Genomic DNA, 22,751 nt, shown 5'->3' with positions numbered 1-22,751 from the left:
ATTCTCTATCGGTCTGTGACAATAGGGTGCAGCCTTTTACACTTGTCTGATGAAAAACCACATCTCCACAAATTAATGGCTGCCGGTTGCTCACAAAACTACTTGACTGTAAGTTATTTGAGGGCAGATCCGTGTGTGATTGACTTTTGTATCATTCCTAGTGCCTTCCACCAGTGCAAGATTGCTCAGTAGATGTTTAATCACACAATGTAGGGGCCTGAGAAGGCAATTTGTGGATAGTTTATATTTCTCTTCCCCTACACATTCCAAAAAATCAGCAAGGAATTAAACATAGAAATAATCAGGTTGAATTTCCTTAACACTTATTTTTATGGGGGTGCCTGGGTGGCACAGCGGTTAAGCGTCTGCCTTCGGCTCAGGGCGTGACCCGGTGTTATGGGATCGAGCCCCACATCAGGCTCCTCCGCTATGAGCCTGCTTCTTCCTCTCCCACTCCCCCTGCTTGTGTTCCCTCTCTCGCTGGCTGTCTCTATCTCTGTCAAATAAATAAATAAAATCTTAAAAAAAAACCCACTTATTTTTATGGTGCTTTATTACATTTACTTTACATTTCATCTAAGGTTTACCATAGTATTTTTTAGGGCTTAAGCCCTTTAATCCAGTCTTGAATCCATATAATACACATTCAATATGTATTTTTGTCAAATAAATAAATAAAACCAATGAGCAAATAAGAAAAATCAACCTATTGAGGTGTTGTCAACTCCAAACTGATAGTAACACAAAGACAAAAGAGGAGGTTTTTTAAAAGAAGCAAATTATTATATTTTGGCTCTGTCTCAAGTTCATCCTTGTGATGTAAAATACAGTTATCAAATACGTCCACATTTGATGCTTAACAACTGACAAGTGGCTATGGAAGACCACCTCCCAATTATTATATACAAGAGGTTTTCCTCATAGAAATTACTTACTACTTTCAAGACCATTTTATTATTTGCAAAGAAATGTAAATCTCAGTATCCAAGGAAAAAAACCTAAAAATGAATGTAATTAAAGAATCATTAAAATTAGCATGCAATTTTGTGTCCTGTGGCTTTTTAATTTTTTTATATGTGGCCTGGCTCTTCAAATAGAAATGAAGGAAGGACTCATTGAGGATGCACTTCAAGTGAATTATATTCACTACTCTCCACAGTACATATTTCCAACTGATTTAGGAATCCAAACTGCTCCCCTGATTGACAGAAAATGACTTTATCCCTACTCTACAGACAGGGTAGATCGATCGAATGATGTCCTTCAACTACCTCTCATAGTCCATTGATTTTAATCTCTATCCTTCCTCTCTTCCTTACCCTCTGTCTTCAGAGTCCTTTCTTTCTGCCTATTCCTTCTGCTCTCTCCATCACACTTCCAAGTACTTTCTTTTCTTTTTGAACCTCTCTTTCCAATCAAAATCTCCTACTTTCTTCTTTCTTCACCTTCAAATATCCATGTCTCCCTCTCCTAGAAAATTTCCTTGGACGCCTGATCTCATTCTGCCATTCCATCTCTGTTTCTTTTCATAATCAAATTTCCTGGAAAGGTGGCCATCTTTATATCCTTTCCCCTCCATTTTACTCCCCAATCCCTTTCAGTCAGGAAGGACTTGTTCCATAGAACTGAAAGGATTCTCCTGAAGGTCAAAGGAAACCTTGGGATTCACTCTACTCAAGTATTTTATATCATCTGACACTTGTTCACATCCCATCTCTCTTTCAGTTCTCCCTTCCTTTGACATCTCTGACATTGCATTATATTGTCTTCCCATTTCTTTGGCCACTTCTTTTCTCTTTTTCTTTGTTGCTTGTTTCTGTCATCGTTCCCTATTCTATCAATGTAGGAATTCCCCTAGTTTCATGTTCAGCCACAGGCTGTTTCTTTGTTGTATTCCCTACTATCATCTTCAAATTCTCCCATGATTTAAACTATTCTACCTGAGCAGATGTCCCTCAAATCTGTGTATGAGGACTGAACTATTGTTCATGGTGCTGAGACGTATTTCAAATTGCTAAGCACCTTCACCTGGCCATTTCTGTAGCATCTCAAAGTCAATGTGCTTTAACCTGCTAAATTCTGCTACTGCCTTGCTCCTCATCTCTTAGCTTGAAACTGCCAACACTTGAGAGTCTTCCTTTTCTTGACTCCTTGTCCTACTTGTTCTCAAGCCCCATCAATTTCAATTGTGTGGAATCCCTCCCTTGATCTTCCCAGCCTGTTACCACTGCCACTGCTCCCATTCTTCTCTGCCTCATCTCTGGTCTGTTTTGATGTGGAACACTCCACTACTTATGGCCTATAATCCTGCCTCTTTACACCACCTGTGGTGAGAGTAATCTTTTAAAATCACAATTTTATCATGCCTTTTCCATGATCAAATAACTTTGATATTTTCCTACTGCACACAGAGATTTGGTGTTAGAATTGGAAAGGTAACTGTATATAATTTAGTTTACCCCTGTCATTTTACAAATGAAAAAACTAAGGCTTGAGAATTTAAGAAGTACATTGAAAGCTTTCTGACTCTACCAAATACTCTTTTTATCCCATTATTTTACCTTTGAAAGTCTAAGAGTGACTTTGTTTTATCGTTTATTCTAGACTCTGAGCAAAAGACAATAAAGCCATGTCAACACAACATATTTTTAAGCAGACTTGGCAGTTTTTTAATTACTAATTCATTTGGGAGCCTGACACTATGGTGAAACTGACTTGGTCTTCTGCCTAAATTGCCTCTCATGGGAAAAAGAATGACCCAGCTTCATAAAGTTGGAAGGTTTATTAGTCATCTGGCATAGTTCTCCAAAACAAACAGTAGGCTCTGACACTTCAGTGGGGAAGGGAAGCGCAAAACAGATAACAGATGCCTACACAACTCTGTAGCTATGAAGAAATGGCTTCCAAATAGACAAAGAAGGTATCCCCACACCACAAATGAGAGAGACAATAGGGTGCTCATGAGTTCACAAGTAGCAAGAAGTAACATCATCTTAATTCTGCACCCGAGAGGGACTCAACAATAACATTTCAGTTATTCATCCAAACCATCTGCGCCATCTACTTCTTTCCCCCCTGGAATGACTATTATTGTTGTTGTCATACATGAATAATCCTAATTATAAGGCTAATGTGAGATGAGATTAAAATGTTTTGAACTCTCAAAGTTGTAATGTCAATTCTCCATAGTATATTTTATTTAGTAATTTAGTTGGAATAGGCTATCTAGCATTTTTATTGTAAAACCCATACCACAAGCACAAATTTAGGAAGAATTGTATTGGGTAATATTTAGCCACAAGTTAGTATCTCAAACACAATTTCCTCAGCTGTAAAATGGAAATAATGAAATTATAGTATTGACCACATGTATTTGTGAAAATTGAATACATGGATTTCTCTAAACACATTGTCTAGTAATTAGTTACTATTCAGTGAAGTATAACAGCGGTAATAATAATCAACATTAAATATATACCTTGAGTATATAATTCCTATAAAAAAATCTCTTTACACTACTCTTATTAACCAAAAAATATATATTTCCTAAAATATCAATTATAACAATTTTTGAAAAATATGTTCTTGAAAACGAAAATTTTATTTTTATCTAATGGTGAGATTAAAACTATAAAAAGTAACTTACTATATTTTGAAATTACTATTATTAGTAATTTTAAAATGTAAGCTATAATTTCTTTTATCAGTGATACAGCTGAAGTCTAATTATGATAATAATCTTCATACTTTGCAATTCTGAAAAAAATTAAAATAGTTGAAAATTTTGTACTTGGGGAGAAATAAAAACTAAGGATTTACACCATCTTTAATGACTTTAAGTGCACGTTAAAACTTAATAAATGCAAATTAACCTTCACATCCACATCTCATTTTTTAGATAGGTATTTTACTCTGTGTTAAGTATATTGACATATTAAACTTAATATACAGGTATCTGTCTTTTTAGAAATGCTTTTGGGTTTTAGAGAAAAGTAATTTAAGTATCCTGATCTTTCACTACAAAATCATATGTAAAGATCGAGGCCACGCTGAAACAAGGCAGAGCTCTGCTTGAGTAGCTCATTTGTTGGACAGGGAAATTGTTTAATGCTGGAGAAGAGACTAATGTAAGTTGCTTACCCATTAATTTGTTCCTAGATGCCTACAATTTCTTCTCCTTGCTATGGAACTATAGAAGGACGCTTTTTTTTTTTTTTTTTTTAGGGCTAGCATAAAACATCAAGCAGGAACTCATTTTTACAGAGGAAATTATTTGCTTTTATTTTAGAACTTTTTATTCTCATATTTCCAAGTAAATCTATCATCTTAAGATTTTCAAAAATACTAGAAAGTCTTTCATTTAGAATTAGAATATGAAGGAGCAAATATTCTGAAACTTTTCAGACACTCTCTGTTCCATATCCTTTCTTCACTCCAAAACACTTTTTTTTCTATTTCCATCTATGGCTAGTCAGATCCTGAAACTACAGTCAAAATTTTAAGTACCATAACTTACTGTTGAATATCACTGAATAGCGTCAGATCATCTCTAGCTCCTTAGGCACAAGATTTACTAAGAAAGCCTACATTTGCAAACCTCACTCCCCCTGAGTTCAATGTCCTAGTTCATATCATAACAAGTATTTGCATAGGCGAAGAATGAAAAAGAGGTTAAAAATAAAAGTAATTAAAAGAAGGGCATAACTGAAAAGTAAACACAAAAAGAAAAGGAATCTGTAGCATCATCATTAGACCTGAGAGAGAAGCCAGATCCATCTGCTATCCAGACTGATAAAATAATTCTAATGACTCACAAGATTTATTTGATTTTTTAAAATGATAGGATAACATGAATTATAAAGCCCTTAATAAAAACTAACCATCGTGATTATTTTATTTTTTATAGGTGGTGGTGGAAGTTAACAGTGAATTTCGAATCCAGGTAATAATATACAGCAAATCTATCTTTTCCAAATTAAAAACAAGGAAAATGGTTTGGAAGTAACCACACATTTTCCAAAGAAAATTCATCCTTATAAGTAAAAAATAATGTTATGCTAAACTTAATAGATTATCAAAATCACAAATTTTCCCAATTAAACATCATCTCTTTCTCATATTACAATTACCCTCTCCTCCAAAACCTTCAGTGGCATGTGAATTATGAATGAAAGTTAATAGATACCACTACTTTATCGTGCCCATTCAAGGTAAGAGATTACAACACCAAAAATGGTACCATCAAGTGGCATTCAATCAGGAGGCAAAAACGTGAATGGATCAAGTTTGCTGCAGCCTGCCGTGAAGGTGAAGACAATTCAAAGAGGAACCCAATTGCCAAAGTAAGTATCAACACCAAACGGAAAATCAAAAATTAGAATGGATGGCTTTAAATATCGAAAGAACCTATCTCTTAAATATTTTATGAATATAACTCACTGAGCAGTTATGATACAAAACAAAACTATCGTCACTCAGATTATGAAAACTGAAGCCATTAAATGGATAAATTAAGAAATTTAGGCACTGGGGTAAACAGTTAAACACCGATGCACCTCATGGGTAAAATAAATACACATGATCATAATTTACCCCAAATTCTAGGTAGAAAAATATAGTGATTTAAATAATGAATTTAACAGAACAGTCAGAAGGTCTATTTTAATCTGTATTCTTTCTGCCTTGATCTATTAGAATCAAATTCCTACTTTTGACTTTTTTTAATAAGAACTCACAATGTACCCTATTTCATAGTCTCTTTTCCTTTCATTTCCCTTTGTCTTCCTTTGTACAAACACACACACACATACACTCACAAATACATCCCCACACACAGATATAGATATAGATATAGATATAGATATAGATATAGATATACAAATATACACACCTATTCAGACAGATATACAGAGACTCCCCAGTTAGATTTGCTTAGAGTCATACAATATTTCATTTCAAAGAAAGAACCCCAGCTTCTATAAACCACTTATTTGGGGCAATCTCCTTATTTTTCTGATAATACATCCTCCCCATTTTCAGAATTAAGGGCTTCTACACAGAGTCAGATGACTCTTGTCACCTACATAAATCTACTTAAAATTTTCTTACAAAACTTTACATTTTAAAAATTTGGGGATCGGGAGGTCAAAGTTATATAATGACAACACTGATAAACTCCTTAAGAGGGCAAGGAGTTCCCTACTCTAGTGCCAGTGCTAGCACAGAATAGGAAAATAATGCAATCAATTGTAAATGTTGAATGAATGAATGATGACTGCACAGTCCTGGATTTATTAAGGTGATTTTTTTTTTCTTATTTGGTAGAAATAGAAATTGAATTTCTTCTATTACATTGCTAGTAATCATGGAAAATACTAGAGTTGTAACTAGAAAAATAACTATTTCCAGGATTTCCCAAAAGATAACAAGCACTCACATTGGACAGTTCTCGAGAAAGGTAGCTGTTGTTAAACAAACCTGCACTTTCTGTCTGCTCTCCGTAATATTTTCACCTGTGCTCTCTCTGCAGATTCACTCAGATTGTGCTGCAAACCAGCAAGTTACATACCGCATCTCTGGAGTAGGAATTGATCAGCCACCTTATGGAATCTTCATCATTAATCAAAAAACTGGTGAAATTAATATTACATCCATAGTTGATCGAGAGGTCACCCCTTTTTTTATTGTAAGTGGGCTCCACGTCGAAATATATGTTCCCGCTTACATTGTTTTTGGAATATGTTAAGCTCAGATCATATTTGATTTGATTTCAGAAATCCCCATATTATTTTTGGTTGTCTCAATTCCTGAGCAGCTCATGACCCAGCAGAAACAAAGAGATTAGGAGAAACGCTTTAGCAAAAATTTTAGCCTCTGGTCTGTCCCTGGTGGCAAGCTAGAATATCTGTTTGGAAGGGCAAGGACCTAACTCTTACTTCTTTTGCTTTAATTCACTTGAGAATATTGGTTCTCTTTAACTTCAATGTCAAGTGATGATTTTTGAGCTAGTAAGGAGCCTCTTCTGAGTAAACATACTTTATTATAAATCCACATTGCTCCAGCTCACCTGAGCTCAGAATGTGCTTTGGAAATACTCTAATCCATCCTTAACTGAATCACACTTCCATTCTTGACAGTGGCTGAGACAAAACTTCAAACCCTCAACTTCATTTCCCCTTTAAGCAGCTAACCTGATGGCCAACTTCATTAAAAAGTCTGAGGCCTTCCATCACATACTCCCACAATTCTCTCCCCCCTGGTTCAGAAATGTTCTGCCTTAAATCCAAAAACAGGATTAATTTTCTGCTTTTTCCCACAGCTTACCCCCAAGAGGTATCCATTGTTCCATAATTACCTGTTTCTTCAAGAACATTATTCTATCAACTTTGTTTTATCATCTCTCTTCTGCTTGCTCCTTACCTGCTTCCATTTCCATTTATCATCACGGTCAACACTTGTTAATACTTAAAATAAAAAGGAAATACAGAAAACCTTCCTTGATCTTGTAGGCTCTTCAATTAAAGCCCCATCCATCCATATCCCCAAACATGTTCAAGTAGTAATGGATGCTTGTGTTTTCAGTCATACTGCCTAAGCTACTTTAATTCCTTAGTCTTCTATTCCAAATCTATATTCCTGTCTTATCTCTGACCATGTTTACCCACAAACTCTCGAGGTCAGCATGCCAATCTATTAGGTTTTCTTGAAGCACAATGCATTTTTATATGAATATACCACACAGGTAAAACAGCATACATTATACTTATGTATGCTTCATATACAAATAATAACAACAACAATAAAAATACGAACACCCACACAGTCACCACCTAGCTTATGAATACTACCTTTCTTTGAAGCCCATATGTGACTCTCCTTTACCCCATCCTCAAAGTCAACAGCCCCTACTCCTAATTTCAAACAATGCATTTTCATTACTCTGCTACTTTCTTCATATAAATCTCTTTGCATGGAACATCTTGCCAAATACCAGTTCCACTTGCTGAAATTCTCTTTCAAGATCTTTCTCAATCATTACATTCTCCTGTGATGTCATAGTACTTTTATTCTTCTTTTAAATAACTTATGTTCCTTTTCCTCAAATGGTATTTTGAGGTTGCGTTTGCCTCCCTTTATTGATTTTAAGTACTGCTTGTACCTACATCCTAATAGGAAATAATATGCCTTACTTTTTTTGGTTACCCCCAGTGCCTAGGATAGTGTCCAAACGAAGTAAAAACTTAATTAATATCTGTTGCACCAAGTAATTATTCTTATCATCTCTCCTAGATCTATTGCCGAGCTCTTAATTCACTGGGTCAAGATTTAGAGAGGCCTCTTGAGCTCAGAGTCAGGGTTTTGGATATAAATGACAACCCTCCAGTATTTTCTATGTCTACTTTTGTAGGACAAATAGAAGAAAATTCTAATGCAAGTAAGTAATCCATTTTATTAAGTAAACAAGAATATACTGACTTCCAGGTCACTCTTAGCCAAGCAATGAAAGGCCAAACTAAGAAGGTACTACTTCACCATGAATGTAAGAGATGAAGTGTAGAAAAGCATCCAGAACAGAAAGGCACGAGAAGTCTCCATAGCGGCTTTCCCTTCAACTGTGGTGGCAGGTCCAATCTGGCACAACCAAGGAGCAACTCCAAAGAAATGAGAAGGGCTTTCTCATGTACCTCACACACCAGCTTTTTTTTTTAGATTCCTAAGGAGAAAAATCAAAATACTTTGTAAAGTGGTGGCAGGGGCACTGGGAGATTTAGCCTCCCAGCCTGGCTGCTCTGAAGGACAATCTCATCACTTCTGTTCATGCTGCCTTTTATTATTATTATTATTCATTTTAGAGAGAGAGAGAGATAGTGCCAGAGCGAGGGCGGCAGTGAGGGGAGAGGTAGAGAGAGAGAATTTCTTTTTTTTAAAGATTTTATTTATTCATTTGACAGAGATAGAGACAGCCAGCGAGAGAGGGAACACAAGCAGGGGGAGTGGGAGAGGAAGAAGCAGGCTTCCAGCGGAGGAGCCTGATGTGGGGCTCGATCCCAGAATGCCAGGATCACGCCCTGAGCCCAAGGCAGACGCTTAACCCGACTGAGCTACTCAGGCGCCCCCACCCTTTTTTTAAACCTACTTTAAAGTCATTAGTAGAAATCACTCCCAGGCTATCTGTTTTGTGACCATAATCTTCAAGAGCTTTTGTTGACAGTAAATAAACACCAAGCAAGCATTGTTTTCCCTTTTTATATATGATGAAATAAATACAGGCCTTGCTTGCTTTTTACTCAAGTTACCAATTGTATGTATTTGGAATGTACTATAAACTTAATCCTGTTTGGCCCACCATCCATATTGAAAGCTGATTGTCTCAAGTGGAGTTAGTTGAGAGGTACCAGAAAACCTAGAAACTAGATAGAGCATTTACCTAAGAGTTTTGGCGATTTAAGGTCCTCCTTATGGATATGGCAACATTTCAACTGCCAAATATTCAGTCACTAGAGAAAATTAACTGCCCAGCACACCAGTGAAGATTGTTCTAAATATATTAAAAATAACAGAGATGATTTCTCACTTGAATTCAAAACTTCAACTTACCATAGTTACTTTTAACCTTTGAGTGGGATAATTTCTTTCTTTTTTTTAAAGATTTTATTCATTTATTTATTTGACAGAGAGAGAGATAGCCAGCGCGAGGGGGAACACAATCAGGGGGAGTGGGAGAGGAAGAAGCAGGCTCCCAGCAGGGAGCCCAATGCGGGGCTTGATCCCAGGACCCTGTGATCACGCCCTGAGCTGAAGGCAGATGCTTAACGACTGAGCCACCCAGGTGCCCCAAGTGGGATAATTTCTTATAAACTCTAAAAATTCCTACATTTTACTTTTATTCATTAAAATACTATACCTATACTTTGACTAGGTATCCATTCTAAAATATCATTTTTAAATGTTTGTTGTAAAAATTCACACAATATGGAAAGTAAAAATGGAATAGAAATCCATTGTTTGTTTTCCCTAGTACCATTCTTAAGAGGCAAGCACCATCATTTGTTACTGAGATACATATGTTTTATGATTATATAAACATACTTTCGGAAACAAATGGGAAGATATTTTACAAACAAATCCATGATGTAAATTTTTATTTAAATATATTTTTAACATTTTTCCATATTAGGAAATGAAGATGTCTTCATTCCTTTTAACAGCGGCATTGGATCTTACTATATGAATGTACCCTAATTAATTGCCTACTGAAAATATTTTTAAAAGAATGCTGAAATGAATTACACAAATACACACAGAGATTGAGAGAGAAAATGAAAGGGAGAAGGGAGATACTCTGTGACATTTGTGTTTACAGACAGGACAATTGTGCTTGAAACAGACTTGAGTGTAGAGATTTCTAGTTTATGAACACTGGCAGCTATTCCTTCCCCAGTGTCCACTGAAATGGGTTATAAGATTCACAGAAAAAATAAAGGATAAGACAAAGTATGTAGTTAAACAAGCATCTCTTTCAGCCTAATAGTTACCTAGCACTTCACTGGGGACCATGCAAAACAGAACAATAATATATATTTATGGAGTGTACATTAGTCAAACTGAATTTTCTGTGATTTTCTCTCATTAAAGTGTTTAAGTCTCTCATGAACTCAATGAAGACAGTACTATTATCAGTACTGTAAATGGGGACATTTACAGATGTGGAAACTGAAGCCAAAATCATAGAGCTAGAAAGTTCTATAGTTGGGAAAGCGTTGGTCTGGCTATATACATAACATTTTATTTCACCACAGCAGCCTTAAAAAAAATGTATTATACTAGATTAAGAAAAGGAAAGGCAGAGTTAAAACATTTCTTTGTTTTCTAATTATCAGTAAGGTATAAGTTCCTGATAAAATGTGATATTTTTGTCAAGGCAAAGGTAAAAAAAGGAGCTAAGTTAATGATATGTTGAAGAAGTAGAAAGGAGAAATGGTAGTGCATACTTTATATGGACCAACCAACCCTAACAACACCTTGTTAGAAAAGCAAATATACTGGGGCGCCTGGGTGGCACAGCGGTTAAGCGTCTGCCTTCAGCTCAGGGTGTGATCCCGGCGTTATAGGATCGAGCCCCACATCAGGCTCCTCCGCTATGAGCCTGCTTCTTCCTCTCCCACTCCCCCTGCTTGTGTTCCCTCTCTCACTGGCTGTCTCTATCTCTGTCAAATAAATAAATAAAATCTTTAAAAAAAAAAAAGAAAAGCAAATATACTAAACTCTAATGAAAATGCAAACTGTCCACTTGCAACTAATTTTCCTTGATTTCTAGATACGCTGGTGATGAGACTCAATGCTACTGATGCAGATGAACCAAATAATTTGAACTCAAAAATAGCCTTCAAGATCATAAGACAGGAACCTTCTGATTCACCAATGTTTATTATCAACAGAAACACTGGAGAAATTCGAACAATGAATAATTTTCTAGACAGAGAGGTAATTTTTTTTTCCTTTGAATGGTTTGTTAGTTTCAAAGCAAGTGATTCTAAAAGCAAGAGTACCTGAGAAAGAAAGAAAATAGAAAACAATATAATTATATAACTTTTTCACATAATGGTAATGACATAAATATCTTCAGAATGAAAAAATGGGGATTCCTCAAATACATTTTAAACTGTCATTTTCATTCAATCCTACTTAATATTTGCGTCAATTTAAGAAAACTATGTTCTTGAAAATACACAAGAATATCCATAAGGCAGAGGCAGAAGCTCTATTAAAAAAATAAAAAGTGTGATCTATATTGAAATAGATTTAAGAAACAATTGCTATTATGTTCCCCATCTTGGCAAGACACAATGCATGAACATGGTAGAAGCTCCAAGAATTCCTACCGGCTAAGTAACTTGTTTCTCTTTCTTTAACCCAGAATATCCTAAGCTCATCTGACAACAGAACTCTTCTTTTTCCTTCCTATATCTCACCTACTGACAGCCTTCTCATCACTTTGGGGAATGTATCACAGAATCAGAATGATGGATAGCAACTGAGTAACATCTAGACCAATCTTTTCATTTACAAATAAGAAAAATAATTAGTGATTGTTAGCAAGTTAGACTCAGCATGGTTTCTATTAATAACATATGGTCCCATTATTTAATATAACAGTATCAACTTTTTCATTGTTTTGTAAATATTGGTAGGATGTACCCGACCTGTGTGTATTCTAGGGATATAAATGAAGAAGTTTTACTTTTGAATTTATACTTTATTAAATTTTATTTTAATTATCATAGTTATTTTGAAATGACAGTTCCCCTGTTAATGACTCCTAGGCTTAGAATAAATCAGATGATTTTCACTTTTTAATGATCCAAATCCTAGCAGTTCCTAAGTGATCTATATCTTCTTTTTCACTTCTTTGAAAATAATCATCGAAGAAATTGACTATTAACTTTTCTCGCTCAAACTTCCTTAAAGAGCCCAGTGGGAGTCCTTTAATGTCAAATGAGGTTTAGGGTGAAGAGCTCTAAAAATTAAAGTCGCTAGCAAGCCACCAAAGCAGATATTTTTAACCTGGAGTTCATGGAGAGACCTCAAGATGTCTCTAACTATGAGTCCTCTAAAATTATATCCACGATTTTGAATGAGGATGTGTGTACGCATGTGTCTGGGAAAGGCTTCATTGCTTTTGCCAACTTCTAAAAATTTAAGCACCATTGAGTAGAATCAAGAAGATAGATTATCAATAAGTCCACTGCTTCAGCCCACCACCCTCGCCTCCCAGAAATGTAAACCATTCGTTATCTCTATTTTTCTTGCACATTATAGGGCCGATTATTTATGGTATGGAATTTTCATGCCATAAATTCTTGGTAAACCTTAATCTCTCTCCTCCTAAGCATTTTGGTCCACTTTACCCTTTATAAACTTTTTCAGCTCTTGGACATATAATAAGGCATAAGGCCTTTAAACGTGTTCTTTCTCTTGAATGATGCTGGATAAGCATTGCTGGAAATAGAAGAGGCAACTGCCATACTGATTCATGTGAGATCTGTGGATTTTCAATATTCTGTGTTACCCATATCTTGATCATAGATTTAAGTAAATGTTGAACCAACATTTTTAAAAGAACTTTGCATGAGATAGAATAAGGACTGTCTGGATCAACTGTGATATTTTTTTTGTAATGTGTGCTTTTAGCAATATAGCCAGTATTCCCTTGCTGTGAGAGGCTCAGACCGAGATGGTGGGGCAGACGGTATGTCAGCAGAGTGTGAGTGCAACATTAAAATCCTTGATGTTAATGATAACATCCCATACATGGAACTGCCTTCGGTAAGTATTTGTCCTTGAAATTAATAACTTCAGTTCATTACATTCTAAAATTTGTTCAAACAATTCTACTTACAGAGGTCCATGTTATCTTTAGTCACATACAGCCCAAATGTAGACAAGTACTTTGCCTGGTGTTTGTTTATATACTATGTAGGAAAAATATATGTATTTGGACAATGAAGCGTGAGCCTATAAACACAAATCTCATTTCTAAATAGTGAATGACTATAAACATTCTTTGTAAGTCCAGGGTAGTTCTTCTCTCACTCACACAGTTGGTGTTAAGATTTTTTTGCTTCTCATTTCAGCAATCCATTAGTATTGAAGAAAATGCTCTATACTCAGATTTGCTCCAGATTAGAATAATCGATTTGGATGAAGAGTACTCAGCTAACTGGATGGGAGTAATTTTCTTTATCTCTGGAAATGAGGGAGGTTGGTTTGACATAGAAATGAATGAAAGGACAAATGTGGGAATTTTAAAGGTTATTAAGGTATGGTATAATTATCCTAAATATTTCTGTTTTCTTGGATTTTTTCAAAATGTCGGTCTTAAGATAAAATGTTAACATGTCACAAAATTGAGGGGGTGAAAGAATAAAAATTACCGTGTTTTAAAATGATATAGGATTAGGGGGCTTTTTACAGTTTTTCCACTTGTGTGACTTTATGAAAACAGTGATTAAACTTGAAACTCTCTTCTATTAATACATTACTCCTTCACAGATCATATAAATTAAGAGCATTTCTAAAAATCAATCTTATTTTACGTTTAAGGTTTTGTTTTAGATGTTTGAAGAGTATTTTTTAAGCAGATTTCACATGGCCTTAAAAAATATGTCTTTGTCAACATTGTACATTGTTATGCACTGAGAATATTTCTCATGTAAATTAAAAGTTTAGTTCTCTGGCATGTTTTTATAAAATTAAAATTAAATTACTGTAATTATAGGATTATGACATTCCCATCTCCCCGTGGCTGCTGACCAGGGCTTATCATCAACATAAATATACTAGAGCTTTGGTCCATATAACAATGATATGGTCCAAGTGAACAGAATTCTCCTATGTCCCCCCTACATTAATGATCCACCTCATGAACCAGAGGTGGAATTTCCTCTAAGACTTGAGAAAAAAAAAATGTGACTCATAGGCAGCTGATAGCAAAGGTTTCAGCCTGTGCTGTAAGACTTGTGGAGTCTCTTTTTTAAATCTGCAATAGCTACGCAAGGATTCTGTGTGATACATGCAATATGTATTCTTTGTGGCAAAATGTAGCCCTTTTTTAACCATTTCCTTTCTTAAGAATAGTCCTGGGAAATAGACTTCTAAGGAATTCTGTTCCCACAAGAATGTCTGATCATTTATCTCAGGTCTTCATAATGTGTGCCCATGCCTATACCTTCCATTTACTGAGGCAGGGTGTAGATGCTTTAGTTTCTTTCTCACGGCATCCTTACAAATTAGGTTCTATGCCCATATTCCAGATAAATGCACTAAAGTTGAGAGAGAGAGTATGTAACCGTTCAAGTTCTGATAGCTAGTAAGTGGTACAGCTGACATTCAAATGTATGTTTCTCTGGCTATTAAGTTCATATTGTCATCACTATTCTATCTGATTGCATGTGGGGAAACAGTCCTAATCCATTTCACCCCAAACTACTATATTACTTTAAAAGAGTAGTCTATTTATTCTCAATATCTCTATCTGTAAAATAGGAGTAATGTTGATTTTTCTCCCAAGCATGACATCATATATTAATTCCTTCATTATGTGTGTGCATGTGTAACGTATATGTATACATGATTTGATAGCCATTCTTGAATTACAAATAAAGTCAAAATTGGAGCCAAGATCGAAGATTTTACTAAGTGGAGAGTATGATGTGTGAATCGAGAGTCATCTAAATTACTCTCATGTGAAAATTTAGAAAAATATATTTGGAACTTATGGGCATAATGCGTACTTGTTTGTGAATTTCATAAGTAGTAGATATTGACACCAACTTTCATAATAAAAATGGCTATTTGAAACAATTTTTTTTCCAGAATATGTTGAAGAAGATAAGGATTTTTATTATTTTTATACTTTGTTCAATTACTGGGCTTATTGAAAGAAGTCACATTTACAGAAGTAAAATTTCTTCTAAATAGTTCTTTATGGATAAAACCAGCCAAATGATTGAACCTACTATATATTCGGCCCATACTTTGTAATAAACAGAGTTACTTTGTGAGAAAACCGAAATCCCAGAAGTTAACATAAACTGTGTTTGCACTACAAAATGCATGGATTTGACCATCTATATTATTTTAAGTTTTTACGTTCTTTTGATGGATAATTAAAACTCATGTCATATATTTTCAACTTTTTTGACGAAGTATCTAGGGCAGTTGGATTTTTTTCTTACTACATTTTCATGCATTTATATTGAATTAAAGATAAAACATAGAGTATGTATTTATATTTAATTAAAGAAAGAGATGTAAGAGTTTTCTTGCCCATTATCAAAGGATTTGTTTTTCTTCCAGAATGGTTTTTTTCCTTAGGGTAAAACTATTTCACTCTGTATTTTCTAGCCACTAGATTATGAAGATGTGAAGAATCTGCAACTTAGTCTCGGTGTCAGAAATAAAGCTGAATTTCACCATTCAGTTATGTCTCAATACAAACTCACAGCAACTGCAATCACTGTGACTGTGTTAAACGTAATTGAAGGTGCGGTGTTCCGTCCAGGTTCAAAGACATATGTAGTAACTAGTAACATGGGACAGAATTATAAAGTGGGAGACTTTATAGCTATTGACCAGGACACAGGTCGAGCTTCAACAACTGTTAGGTAAGACTGATATTTTCCAAATAATTTTTACCATATATTGAACTAAAGTATATATGTTCTTTTTAGAAATTTTACGTATCTGAATTAAAATATTTTTCATTATTTTTGAAACCATCATTAAATCACAAAAAAATACTAACTATTGAGTTGTTATTTAATTTAGAGCTTGGACCTTAAAAAAATATTTTAAAAATTGTGCAAAAAGTAAGATGAAAACAAGGTGAAGATGTAAAATGTGGAAAATACTGGATCTTGAAAGTTTGACATTTCTGTGTTTATGTATTTTATTGTCCAATTAGCTGATACCACATATCATGGTTATTCCCCCAGAAGATTTCCCGGACTGATTTTCCCATTGCAAATGTGCCCAGGTTGAAATCAATTAGATTTAGTTAGCTAATTTCAGTTACTCCCTTCACTTTAATCAGCATTTAAAATTGATAACTCTCTTGTACTCCACAGATGTGAGTTCACTGAGGGCAGACCATCCCACCCTCCCCACCCTACTCTGCTCCTTTCGAAGTTCTAGTCTTTTGAGTTTAGCATGGTGCTTGAGACAGAGTTGTCCAACCAAAGTTTAACAAATACGTAAATGAGAAGGAAATGCAAAAGAAGTCCTAGAAAGTCTGTATGTATATGGGGAGGGAGAGTGAAAATAGGGAGAGAATGAAGCCCCAAGCTGATGGAGAAGTAATTTCCTTGGTAAGAGAACAGTTCAGAATTAGAAGCAGCCCAGGAGACCCCAGGATCTGGGTCTTCCAGGAGAGTTCCGATGCTGCCAAAACCAAATGAAAATGAGACTGCAAGAATCAACGATTATTCTGACATCCAAGTGGGCATGAGAGATCTTTCCAGCAGAAATGGCTGCCAGCAATTCATTTTTCTTACATTTAAACCTTTTCTATTTCTGAATGTCCTCAAACAGAAGGCACCTGCCCTGAAAAAAAAATAAAGTCCCTAATAATTGAAAATGATATCCTGAGGTTATGACCCCTGACTTGAAACATGTGTTTTATAATCAAAATCTGTCTGTTTTAGAAAGCTAACATTAATTCATACTGTTTCTTCAAATACAGATATGTAATGGGAAATAATCCAGCTAACCTACTCGATGTTGACTCAAAAACAGGCATAATAACTTTGAGAAATAGAGTTACCATGGAACAGTACAACATGCTTGGTGGAAAATACCAAGGAACAATTTTATCTATAGATGGTAAGAAATCAATTTAACTTTATCCCTGTCTAGAGGAAATTATATATACACTCAGAAATTAAAGTTTTAATTGTTATATTTTGAGATAACCCTTTCGTAACAAAAAAAATCATATCAGGTATTATAGAATCAAATTTTTAATAATATGAGAGACCGTATAACTCAGTGGCCAAGTCCATGAGCTCTGGAGTGAGACTGGATTGGTATCTTGTACCATCACTTAGTAGCTATGGGACTTTAGAGAAGTCATTAAACCCATTTATTCCTCAGCTTTTCTTCTGTAAAATGGGACACTAGATTATGGATTTACAGATATTGCAGAAGTTATTACATGTAAAGCACTTAGAAGAGTGCTGGTGTTCAATGTTGGTTCTTATTAATGTCAAGAAATGAAATTTTTAAATTGTATTTGTAAGTTACTTTCAAATAATTAGTCCAGAAACAAAGTTAACTTTACATAATTTTTGGAAAGTTGAGGTACAACTTTGTGTGAACAATTTGGAAGTAACATGCTTATATTACTTTTCCAGACCAACAAAATTAAAATTAGACTGGCCACCAAAGGGATGGGGAAATGCGGAGATGTTGGTCAAAAAATACAAACCTCCAGTCACAAGACGAATAAGTTCTGGGGATCTGATGCAGAGCCTTGCCTTGTGATTATCAATGACAGTGCTGTTGCTATATACTTAAAAAGTTCCTAAGATAGTAGATCTTAAATGTTCTCATCACAAAAAAGAAATGGTAATCACGTGAGGTGATGGAGATGTTAGCTAAACACTATGGTGGAGATCATACTGCAAGATATAAGTATATCAAAATGACACACTGTGTATATAAGTTCATACAATGTTATATGTCATTTATAGTATCTCAATAAAATTGGAAGGGAAAGAGAGCAGAAAAAAAGTTTATCATGGAATTTTTAAAAATTACTTCAGACATAACTACGTATAAATAATTGCAAGTGGCTACAGAAAAGGATAACGTTCCATCAGCATCATTCCTACACTGTAGTAAGAATTATTATAATCAGCAATGTCCAGCCAGAGCCTCAGAGTTATGACACATTTCTAACCTAATAGCTGTACAGTGGATGCTAGAATTTGGAAATCTTATCTCTGAAGGAGGAAAAAAAAATCACACCTTGAACTTTCAGCATTGTGGGTTTCCTGCCCTGAGCAGTTCCTAATCAGAGATGATCATATAATCAAATCCTGTGGGAAGTAGATAGCGCAGATGTAATGAAGGAATCCCTGTCAAGGTAATTTAGGAGAGAATAAAGCAACTAACTACTGCATATACAATACAAATACAAGTGGCTTCCATTCATTTAAATAGTATGCAGAATATGACTGATTTATTTATCTAAGGTGAATGACAGCACACACATGACATGGCATTTACTGTTTATGCTTCTCAATATATGGGGCGGTCTTTCAGGAGCACTAATCTTCATCATGATTCTATTTAAAAACTGAGTCACAAACAAGGGATGATGTGGGAAGTTACTAAATTGATGAGAATAAAGACATTGAAATACGATATTGATGCAAAAAAAAGTGGTTTTGTATTGTTCAAAGATTTTTACACTGACTGTATTAAATATTTCTTCCCTTTTGAATCTTGTTGCAGATACTCTTCGAAGAACTTGTACTGGAACAATTAATATTGACCTTCAAGGTTCTGGCTGGGTTGAGAATGGAAAAGTTACTGATAGCACCAGTACTGGAAGCAGCGGGGGTACTGCTGGAGGCAGTGCGGGTACTGGTACAGTTGGCCCTGCTGTTACTAGCACAAGTGTGAAAGGAGGTGATACTGATACTAACACAGATGACAAAAGTAGCACTGGCACCCCTGGCACCCAGCCAATGGTAAATGGATTAAATCCTTCAGATAATGTCCATTTTGGTCCTGCCGGCATTGGACTGCTCATCATGGGATTCTTGGTCCTAGGATGTAAGTACTTTTAACAATTCCATTCATATGTATCCCTCTTTCCTGAAATTATAGGTAGGAGATAAGCTTTCTGATCCTTTGATAAAATACACTTTACCAATTCTTATTTTGTGCACTGATCAAGAAATGCCTGTTGGGTCTACAGGATAAAAAAATCAAACTGCTTGACCCCTATAGTGCAGTGGAGGATAAAAACTTCTTTGCATTCATTTCAGGGCCATGGGAAAGCACCATAACAGGCAGGTTCGGGTTGCCACTTGAGTGAAGAAGACAATCAGAGATGATCCAAACAATCAGAAACAGTTACATAGAGAAAGCAAACTTGCAGAATGTAACATAAAATACATGAGAAGAAATAATTCTCTAATTTCACTCTTTTAGCCATATTAATTATTAACCAACATTTTAAGACTTCAGAATTAAGTACTTTATAAAAGTAACTTAATCACCCAGGTATTGATTATGTCTAATGCAAGTAATATCTGACTTTCACTTTGAGCTTGTTCTTCCTGTTGTTGATTGCCTTTGGGTAGCGTAGTTAATAAAAGATTTAAAAATTATATATTTGGGGTCAAATACCTCTAGATTCAAAGCTTTCTCTAAGCCTAGCACATCTTCAAGAAAACAAAATACACAGGATTCTTTTCCTCCTTTCTTTCCTCTCTTACCATCCCTCCTTTGTAACCATCCTATGTTCCTTCCCCTCTACCTTGCTTTATTCTTGTTTCTTTCCTTCCTTTGTCATATTTTCTACTTACACATCCTTTCCTTCATCCGTCCATTCATTCCAAATCCTTTACCAAGATTATATTATATAATAGGCTCTGTGATAGAAATGTATTTAGGTGAATAAGAAAACCCAGCTGATTAACAGAAAGACATTGTTAGACAGTGTAATGTTCTCTAACTGTGTGGGAGTCATGTCAAGAAAAAAATCCACGTAGAGGAAAATAATAGAGGGAATAATTACCTGAAGCATGAGTAAGATTTTACTGCTGAAATTAAAAAGGCAGGCATGTGTGAAAGGAAAAAAGTAAAGGCATGGAGGAGGGAACACAAAGATTCAAACATATTGCCGGTGCTCCGCAGCTCTCCTTTTTGTCTCCTTTAATATTTTCCAGAGAAACGACAGTGAAAAGACTCCTCTGTTTTAATGGTATAATACTATTTGTCATATGTATACTATATAACAAATTAAAATGGATTGCAGTCTAGTATACTGAAGCTCACATTGACTTTGGTATCTGACCGTTGTTCCATTTGTTTTCCAAACTTTCATAAGAATTTTGAAGTCAAATGCAATGATATTAGGGTTTCAAATTTAATCATAAAAGAGCAAGTTGTTTTATATTAATGTGGTTCCGCTGCTAATTCCCATATTCCTATCCTTTCACCAACAGTGGTCCCATTTTTGTTGATGTGCTGTGACTGTGGAGGTGCCCCTGGTGGGGGAGCTGGCTTTGAGCCTGTCCCCGAATGTTCAGATGGAGCAATTCACTCATGGGCAGTAGAAGGCCCACAGCCGCCTCCCGTAGTAAGTGCTAACTTTTAAGAAATGGCCTTTGATAGTCCCCGAAACTCAGCCTCAGGCACATGAACCCAGATGCGTGCGATCACTCATAGTCTGTGCTATTCTTCGTTCTGGGACAGCCCGTGTGGAAAATGAAGAGAAGTCAAAGGTGCATCCACAGTAGATGGGAGTAACCAGGAAAGGCTTTCTGAAATGAAGTGCAGGTGTTAAATGGATTTCAGAAGTTTTGAAAATAATATTCTTTCAGAATCTGAGTCTATTTTGATAACAAACCCAATGTATAAGGATAGACAGAAAAGAGCCACTACAAATGGGGACATGTGTCTTGTCTTTTAGGATGTGACCACTGTCTGCGTACCACCCATACCCCCTGACAATGCAAATCTAATTGAATGCATTGACACCTCAGGTAAGAAGGTTTTGTTGCGTCTTTTTAATTTTAATAGCTCCAATGACTAAGAAGGAATTCGTTCTGTCTCTGCATACCGTACTATTTCTCGATTATCTTGTCTTTAAAATTGTTTCTATCATTCGTTTTTAAATGACTAATTCGCAAATCAAATGGTAAGGGAAACACTTATAGGAATTACTATTCTTACAAGTCGAATTTTTAAAATCTTCCTCAATCATCAGAGAGTACTTGGGAGATGACTCTGTTAGGACCTCTATAAACAGGAGAGAAGAACCACAAGTCAATTCTGGTCCAGGTTTTCTGTCTAATAGAGCAAAGATTATTTACCAAAAAAAAAAAAAAAAAAGATACAGTTGACCCTTGAACAGCACAGGTGTTAGGGATGCTGATTCCCATCAGTCAAAAATACAAGTATTAACTTTTGACTCCCCCAAAACTTAACTACTACTTAACTACTGGATGCTTTCCTGTTAACATAAACAGTCGGTTAACACATAGTTTGTATATCATATATATATATAAAATACTGTATTCTTACAAGAAAGTAAGTTGGAGAAAAGAAATTGCTATTAAGAAAATCATAAGGAGGAGAAAAACATTTCTATTACTGAACTGTAGCCATAAAAATAAATATCTGCATTCAAACTCACTCTGACTTTAGCTGCTATCATGACAAAGAAAAAAACTGCATCCATTCTCAGCATGAGCATAAAGTTGACCTGAAAAGATTTGTCCCATTTCTCAAATTAGAAGTAAGCAGATGAAACAGTATCAGAATCTCTCCAAGTTCTCGGCTGAGGCCATGTGCAGGGGGTGAATTTCTCCTTGCACACGGTTCACCAAGACTCTAATGATAATACGCCTTAAAACAGGGGTCTAGACCAGTTAGCAGGCAGAAACAAGGGAACAATTCGAATTTCACAGCAAGGGCATAGCTACCACGCTAATAAAAAAAAAAAAAATTCCTTTTAAACTTTTTATATCTTTGAGAACAGTTATACCGTTTTTGCCTTTTCTCAGAGTAAACAAAGTTAGTGATTCTCTTCTTTTTCTCTCAGTCTTTTTCAAACTTGTTGTCATTACTTTCCTACTTTGAACTCTAAAATAGGAGAGGCGTAGGAATGTTTGTAGGACTGCACCTTACTCAAAGTACTAGACACACTGGCCTCTAAAACCTATTTCTCTTCCCGATGTTTCCATTTGTGTCAGTGACATCGACATCCTCCCTCAAAAGCAGCAGCCCTGGTTGACTCTTCTATCTCCCTATTCTTGGCACCCAACCCGTTCTCAAGACTTGTCAAATCATCAAATCCATCAGGATTTACTTATGCATCTATCCCCTCACTTCATCTACAAGCCTTTACACAAATCTGGCACAAGTCATAAAAGGATGAAAAACACACTGTCCCTAAGAATCAAGATCTTTAAAATATTAAAGCCATGAGGCACCTACCCCACTGTCACTAC

At 35.4% G+C, this 22,751-nt stretch overlaps 2 protein-coding genes across 3 annotated transcripts in view; one reads left to right on the top strand and one right to left on the bottom strand.

Annotated features, from left to right (window-relative positions):
* Positions 1-22,751, bottom strand: part of DSC1 (desmocollin 1) — a 325,511-nt gene that overhangs the window by 169,943 nt on the left and 132,817 nt on the right. The gene's annotated exons all lie outside the window — the stretch shown is intronic.
* Positions 1-22,751, top strand: part of DSG1 (desmoglein 1) — a 30,680-nt gene that overhangs the window by 3,866 nt on the left and 4,063 nt on the right. The window contains exons 2-13 of the mRNA XM_045781883.2: positions 4,907-4,942; positions 5,211-5,342; positions 6,530-6,685; positions 8,290-8,434; positions 11,318-11,484; positions 13,192-13,326; positions 13,635-13,820; positions 15,907-16,166; positions 17,243-17,382; positions 19,018-19,341; positions 20,742-20,875; positions 21,209-21,281. Coding sequence (XP_045637839.1) covers positions 4,907-4,942; positions 5,211-5,342; positions 6,530-6,685; positions 8,290-8,434; positions 11,318-11,484; positions 13,192-13,326; positions 13,635-13,820; positions 15,907-16,166; positions 17,243-17,382; positions 19,018-19,341; positions 20,742-20,875; positions 21,209-21,281 — 1,888 coding nt within the window. The remainder of the gene's footprint in view (positions 1-4,906; positions 4,943-5,210; positions 5,343-6,529; positions 6,686-8,289; positions 8,435-11,317; positions 11,485-13,191; positions 13,327-13,634; positions 13,821-15,906; positions 16,167-17,242; positions 17,383-19,017; positions 19,342-20,741; positions 20,876-21,208; positions 21,282-22,751) is intronic.

This window comes from Ursus americanus, chromosome 19 (assembly GCF_024610735.1).
Source record: "Ursus americanus isolate L20-20 chromosome 19, mUrsAme1.1.p, whole genome shotgun sequence".
NCBI lineage: Eukaryota > Metazoa > Chordata > Mammalia > Carnivora > Ursidae > Ursus > Ursus americanus.
This window is presented reverse-complemented; position numbering and strand designations above follow the sequence as displayed.